Here is a 7,731-nt window from a genome sequence, read left to right as displayed (position 1 = left end):
CTATTTACCGTAAGAACGTTTTAAGCCCTAGCAGATGTTAATAATAGTAATTGCACTCCTGAATCAATGCGGATTTCATATAATATTAGTATATAATATTTCTACAAAATCATATTTTTAGGATCAAGAAAAATAACCTGCAATGAACAATCTGTCAAAACTGACAAGTCATCAGTACATACTTATTACAATACAATCATGGTTTCAATGTTTGATCTAGATGTATTTTAATGTAAGGAAGTTTACTTTATTTCTCAATGTAGATGTTGGGTTCCTAATAAATTCCTTACACATATTGCTTAACTTAGCTAACATGTTTTTAAAGTAATATAACTTGAAACAATCTGGTATTGTATTTACAAAAAACTGAGTTTCTGCATGATGGTTTGTACACAAAGATAAGAGAGAATAGTTACCCTGTATATAAATTACGCGTGTCGCGTTATTAATAATTTGTAATTAAGTCTTAGACAAAATTCTTTAGGATTTGAAGTTTAAATGTTTTTTTTTGTTAAGTGAATCTTTATGTGTGTTATGTTTCTATCGAAATGATCTTATCAGGGGTCGTGATAGTGCTGACAGACAACTCATTACTTAGAGCTGATTTAAGATATAACTCCCTTCTTTATTTCATGGTTGCCAAAAGAAAATTTGAATTACTACATTCCATTTTTTTGTATGTGATGTATCCTTTTCTGTAATTTCGACTTTGTTTAGCTTTAACTATATTGTGTGATGTATGATGATAGGTATTATTAGCTGTAATTAAGTGGTAAAAAGCAATAAAAGATAAAAGTAAATAACAAACATCTCTTTATTTCATAATTATGTACTGGACATTGATAAAGAAATACATTTATAGCGTCGTACCATAATTATTTCACATTCAGAATATCTTATATTAATTTGTACAAGTAAAATAGTTAAAGTGGAATAATTCGTTAAATTGTCGATGAAGCGACACCTGTATCCGAGCTTGAGGTAGATAAGTTTAGTGGCAGTTCCATTTGGTTAACTTATTGAACGGTCAGATGTTATATTAGTTTTGAAGAATCGAGATAAGTTCTTGAACTAAACAAATGGCACAGTTTATGAGAAATACGTTTATTGACTAACAAATGAAAAAATTAAACAAATATGTAACTAAGGAAACAAATGAATACTTAATTAATATAGGAACTAAGTAAGATTGCATGCCACGCCCTGACACCCGCAGCTCAGCGGGCGATTGCGTGGTTTTAAAAGTTGTCGGTGTATGCGCCAGCGCAATAATAGGTTTATAACCATTTGGGCGATTCACGACACAAACTAAAATCAGTCTCAAACAGCAATAGTCCAGCAACTCGCTTGCAGGCGAGCACACCTCTGACATTTGTACGTTATCTCAGCAAAGATAAACAATAGGAAATATTCCAAGAACTTTGGCTCTTTACCCTGGCGTAGTAAACCATAGTCGTATGAGGTAGATAATGGCACCGTTTGCCTTACTTCACTAACTACAGTAATAATACAACATTGCAACATGGATTTACAACTTCTAAAATGGAATTATCCTTAAATTTGTACACATTAACGTTTGTACCAATAATTTCTTTGGGAAAATATTTCGTATAGTATTTATAATTCACTTATATATTCCATATAGGACAAGAATCTACACGCGAAAATCTTAATTCTAAAAAAATAAAATAATAATAAATCAACAATCAGTACTACTTAAATAGACACAATCATTATAGAACCATGTGCGCTAAACATTCAGAACAATCACTAAGTTATTAAATAAGATCATAAACAAAGAAATTAAACACACTACACCTAGTAGGAAACTAATACCCGTAGAACAAATTGCAGTAATGTTCAGAGAGCGATCTCCGCTCACTCTACTTACACCTCCACACTCTACATAACATGTGCTGGAATATGTACACTGAGGAGAGATTCATCATTACATATAATTATAATTTATGTATGTACAATATTCATATTAAATATTTTGACTTTCTTCTTAACCTATTTTAAAATACACGATCTAATCCAAGTGTACATAATCCAAACTTAAAAAGCACATAAGTAAGCACTTTTTATCTCGTTTTATACTACATTTCCTTTTGTGACATTTAGGCATTACCTAAACATCTTGTATATTAAACACCGCATAATAAATATGTATTTACATATAATATTAACAGTAGACAATCGGTTCCATTGTGATTGGATACCATATCCACATAACCTTAAGCTAAAACAATAAATACTTTAATAAAGACAGCAGTATGTACAGAAGCACAAGGCGCGGCTGCCGGCCCGCGCGGCCGCGAGCACTAGGCCAATGGTGCTCGTAATTTTAAATATTTTATTAAAATAAAAATGATATTCCAAAAATCCCAAAGAAATCTCCCCTGTAATTTAACACAAGACGAATATTGAATATTTCTTTAGTAATTTGTACAAAAAGAGTTGATTATGAACCGGTTATAAAGAAGGAGCGACGATCTACAATGTCATTGGCATTGTGTAAGCGCGGAACTCGATGCCGAATCAATACTTGATAATTACCAATTGTGAGCTAGTCTTTGTCGATGAAATAATAAGCCAATGTCGCGGCCTTCTCGAAGCATATTCCGGTTCCCGCTTATGAAGCTACGAGCAGATGACGATTGAACATCAGTAAAGAAAGATCAAGCATAACGAAACACTTTTTGTTGCCATCTGGAGACTATAGAATGTGCCAATAAATCAAAAAATATCTTTTGTGCAATGTAGTTATTCGTACTATGTTTTGCAAGTCCGAAAACAAAGGAACAAACGGTTGCGTTTTTGCTTCACCTCGCTGTGCGATTATGCAAATAGTACGACAATAAACTTCTAAATTGTAACATGGATGAAAAAGTGTTTTTATGACGATCGTTGCAAATGCAAAAACATAAAAAAAGAATGGACTACTACCTAACGAGACAGCGTCAGTAGTTTTACCGAGAAAATATACAAAAAAATTGCAACAATGCTTAGTGGAGCAAAAGTTTTGTAAAACAGATTTTTGGAATTTTTGGAAGTAAGTTAGCGAACACCGGAACATCATCGGCGGATCCGTGACCGGCAGCGGCGCGGCTCTACTCAGGAGGAACTCGTATACCGGCTCAGCGGCGCGTGGCACGCGGCCACTACGCGGAGTGCACGCGCAGGTCGGTGGGCGAGTCCGGCGTGGCCGGCCTCCGCGGCAGCGACAGGTCCTCGGGCTCGGTCTGCTCGGGCCACTCGTCCCAGCGCCAGTCCGGCGCGGCCGCGGCCGGCGGGCTGGCCGTGTCGGGCTCGCAGCCGGCGCCCGCGCACCGGTGCAGCGCCGCCGCTTGCCGCCGTCTGAACCGCGCGCCGCACCGGCAGGCGAACGGCGCGTCTCCTTCATGAACCAGGGCATGCGCCTTCAGTTGATTGGAGTCTGAGAAACGTGCTGGACAGCGGGCGCAGGCATAAGGACGCTCCCCGGTGTGAACGCGCAGGTGTCGACGAAGATTAGCGACTTGCACGAAATGACGCGGGCAATGTGGACAGCTGTATGGTTTTTCTCCTGTGTGTAGACGGAGATGGGTCTTTAGATGATGATCACGTGTGAAACGCTTGTGACATTCTCCACATTCGAAAGGTTTCTCCCCCGTGTGAGTACGCTCGTGGTTTTGAAGAACATGTTTATATCCAAACGAGCGAGAGCAGACCTTGCAGGTGAAGAGTTTATCTCGAGGTGGGTCTGCAGCTCCGGGAGAGGAGCCGGAGGATGGCGGGGAAGGGGGCGCCGTGGCGGTGGTGTCCTCTAACTTGAAGGTGCGTCTTCTCTTGCGCGAGCGCTCTAGTTCTGGCGGCGGTAGCAGTGGCGCGGGGGGCGAGGGCGGCCAGGCAGCCAGCAGCGCCCCCGAGTACAGCTCGGCGGGCAGCCCCGCTACCAACGCGGCCGCGCGCGTCGCCAGCAGTCGCTCTGCTAGCATCGGAAGTGATTCTTGGCGCATTGCTGATAGCGGCCTTACCGAAACACCTACAACAAAAGAAAATAGAGTTCGTGATTCGATGGTATATAAATAGATAGTAAACTAGAATAAACTAAAGAGTGAGAAGAGTATTGAGATCACTTCCGTCACGGGTTAACTGTGGCCTAAACAAACAACAAAGTCGAACCTATCGATAGCATACTTATCAGCAGAGAAGCAAAAAATGCGGCAAAAACGATGAGCCAGACGCTGCGGAGGAACATTTGGTCGCAATCACGCCGCTGCAGGTCGCTTCCGCCCCGACCTGTTGCGCAAATTGCCTCTACACTCCTCATTTCACTCTTTCTTCGATTTCTTGTCTTATTTTTTAAATGTTTATTTCGGATAAGTATATAAAATTTGAAAAAGTTACTTTCCACCAAAAGTTAGCACCAAAACTTTTAGTTAGTTATATAGTAGGCATTAAAAGCGTGCGAAGTCCGACCGGACCACTTAGCAATATAATGAAATTAATTATTCCTCGAGCGGCAAACTCCGCCTGCCCGCTCCTCCCAAATTATATTCAAATATTAATTTCGACGAGAGAAAGCCTTTTTGAGAGCACTTAATTAAAATTAGACAAAATCATAATTGAAAGTTCTCCTCGAGGCGTGAAGAGGAGGCGCGGGGAGCTTACAGGAGGCATCTACTTAGCCGGGAATTAATTCGTCCGCTCGGACGGCGGCGCGAGCATAATTGAAAGAAGATAGCTAAAGTATTTTGTTCAATGTGTATTCAGCAAATATTTGAGATGTAGATGTAACACGGGGCTGAACTTTTTCAACCATTATTTTATTTTTTTAAAGACATAAGTAATTGAAGTAACGTAACGATCTATGGAGAACTTATAGAGCCGTAGCATGTTATTCAAAGTACAGAGCGTAAGATAATTTTAAAGTTTGTGATTAGGCGGAGGCGTCGGGCGGCACGTAGCCGGCTTATCCCATAACTTTTTAATAACATTCCTCTCGCTGTTTCGAGGAACAGCGAACCGCACTCGTGATGTGCCCCGAATTGTAATACCAGCGTAATGTAAAAGTTTAAACAAGTAAATACAGGATTAAGGACTGTAAATGCAAATTGGGACATGATTATAATAAGTTTCATACTTTCCCTTTCTTTAAGATATCTACATTGTACTTCTTGAATTAAGTTTTTTTATTAATTAATTTTGCCTGAAGCGTTATTTATAAAAAAAAGAATCGTAGCATTGTTAGTTTAGAATAGAGCTTTACAAGCGGTCGCTGGCAGGCGGTCGGCGGGTGACAATGTAGCTGATAAATTTTTACAGCGCACCGCACCCTTCCCGAGGCACTTTTTATGTGCTAAAGAGTTGTAATTATCCCCTCTTTATACGCCATAAATATTTGTCAATAACCCATATACAATACTTTTATGAACTCGCCTGCGGCTGCCACTCCATAACTCATTATTGCGCAAGGGTTCGCTCGATAACAGATGTGTCAATGACGTCCTTATTGTTAAAGAGCTGCCTTCTGTTTTAGCCTGTCGATTGGTGTTTTTTGAACAATCGATTTGTTATTGACAAAGAGAACAATATATTATACAAGTTTCCATTATATAAAAAATGATTTCTTGAAATAATTATAATGTAAAATGAATTATGTAACTTATAATGCGAATATGTATATCCAACCAGTTTCTCATTAGCCTAACAACACTACTTGCGTAGGCAATAAGTTTAACTGACGCAAATATTGTAACGACTAAAGGGATAAGAGTTTATTTCAATGGGACTACGCTAATTGAGTAAACGAGTTTAATACGGGTTTGCATAGATTATCCGCGGCGGCCTAATTTTGGTAATCGGCATATAATGAGATTACGCGAGTGGTGGTGGTGAGGTAGCGCTGCCCACCGCTACTGGCACAGATTACAAACTCGTATGGTTTCGGCGCTTTAGGGTTAAGCGTCAAGCGCGGCTGTCCTAAGGTTTCGCTCTTCTACTTCAGCTCGCCTAATTTGTTGTGATAACAATGCGCAATTGTACTATATTTCAATGAGCCATAACTGATCCTAATCATAGCCAGTGTATAGCTACATCAAAGGATACGGCTGAAGAAAATAATGAAACAAAGCAAAGATGAGTTGTATATTTTATGTACATAATTAATCTATTCTCATCATTGCTTTACTATTTTCTTTTTCTTAATTTTTTACCTAGTTGCAATATAATTGGGCAAGTATTTTGCTTTGTTTGCACAAGTATAAACACAGTAATCTGTTTTCGTTTCAAAATGTATTACAAATTAGGAATTACCAATTTGGTTTATTTTACTAGTCTAATTTAGGTGTAATGTAAATTTATAAGTTTATGGCCAAATCATATTTAAAACTCAACCACTATTTGTACACAAATGCAGTTTACGTTCTCCTGTATTCATAATTATTAATTTATTGAAAATGGATACTGTTAATGGAATTTTAACGAAGTGATCAATATTATGATAGAAGATAATACAACGTATAACTTACACATGTACACATACAATGTATTACTTTTTTTAAAAGTATCTCTGCCATTAAAGCTATTAAAGAACAAAAAGGCAGTAACAAAACAGTCCTTAATCACCTTTTATTGGTATTTGTCATTAATAATGTCCATTAAAGTCAATGTTTAGTGATTGATTGATGAATAAAAATTAAACAACAGTATTTAGTTATTATTAAAACATTAATTGACAATTATCATACACATTGAAATAAAATAAGCATATATCTAAGCAGAAAATGATAAAATAGTGATCAAAAATAAAATATTGTATTATGTCGTAATAAAATAGAAATTGATGACTGGTGTACTTACAAAGGAATATGTCCAGACATGTAAATCATCTATAACTTTATAATAAATCTAATGGGTCTATGTTCCTGATCAGAATTACTTAATTCAACAATTTGTAGACGCGTGCTACGATCCGTAGCGTCTTCGTAGCTGTTCGTAGCAAGGCGCTACGCGTACCCTGCCGCCCACGGTTCACTGAATCTGCAAAAGCTCCGGAATGCAAATAAACATGTGTGCGATGGTGGCGACGCGGCCAATCGCGGCGCGCGCTACACGCATGTCGGTGCCGCTAACTTTCGAAACTTTACATGCATGCACTTCCTTCAGATTCAGCGAACCGGACGAGCGCTGAATAAAAATCTCACAAACCTCTGGAATTCTGCGCCGACTGCAGAGACAAGGCCATCTCACATCAGTTTCACGGAAAATGCTAAATGCATTTGCAGTTTTTCGCACCACCCGTAGAATGTTTTAGACTTCAGTCCGTAATTAACTTTTGTTTAAAACTTGTATAAATGATCGTAACAACGTTTGATAGAGGCCGATGACATGTTCTCCCGGCACGACGTCGCGATCGTAAGTGAGCTCGGACGAGGAGGCTCGCTGCGACCTACCACAACACTGGCGGAGCGCGCGGCAGCATGCCAGCTCTCGGCCGCCCCTCCGCGCGGTAAACACACCCCATCGCCCCCTCCCGCACTTCACCAACCCGCCCGCCCGCGCCCCGCCCCGCCCCCCGGTGCACTCCACGTGTGCACGCAATGCATTCACTTTTTATGGCCGCTACTACATTATGTTCCTTCCTGGGCAGTTTTTTAGCCTCGCCGCGAGCGCCACATAAGCACTTTTTATGTTTACGACGGCTCCTGTTTGGGGCGGGCGGCGCTTTCTTTACGAGAACTAATT

At 39.7% G+C, this 7,731-nt stretch overlaps 1 protein-coding gene across 1 annotated transcript; it reads right to left on the bottom strand.

Annotated features, from left to right (window-relative positions):
- Nucleotides 1–796: 796 nt before the first annotated feature.
- Nucleotides 797–7,456, bottom strand: LOC128669579 (protein krueppel-like). Its single transcript, XM_053744489.2, has 2 exons — nucleotides 7,195–7,456; nucleotides 797–4,027 (listed from the first exon to the last, which is right to left on the bottom strand). The coding sequence occupies exons 1-2, from the start codon at nucleotides 7,229–7,231 to the stop codon at nucleotides 3,165–3,167; spliced, it is 900 nt and encodes a 299-aa protein (XP_053600464.1). The 5' UTR covers nucleotides 7,232–7,456; the 3' UTR covers nucleotides 797–3,164.
- Nucleotides 7,457–7,731: the final 275 nt, after the last annotated feature.

This window comes from Plodia interpunctella, chromosome 4, assembly GCF_027563975.2.
Source record: "Plodia interpunctella isolate USDA-ARS_2022_Savannah chromosome 4, ilPloInte3.2, whole genome shotgun sequence".
NCBI classification, from domain to species: domain Eukaryota; kingdom Metazoa; phylum Arthropoda; class Insecta; order Lepidoptera; family Pyralidae; genus Plodia; species Plodia interpunctella.
The sequence above is the reverse complement of the archived record's forward strand: the minus strand, read 5'-3'. Positions and strand labels throughout refer to the sequence as shown.

Coding starts and splice junctions, on each gene's coding strand:
- LOC128669579 (XM_053744489.2), bottom strand. CDS start 7,231: ATGGCCTTGTCTCTGCAGTCGGCGCAGAATTCCAGAG. Junction 4,028..7,194: donor GTCGGCGCAGAATTCCAGAG/GTTTGTGAGATT, acceptor CTTTTGTTGTAG/GTGTTTCGGTAAGGCCGCTA.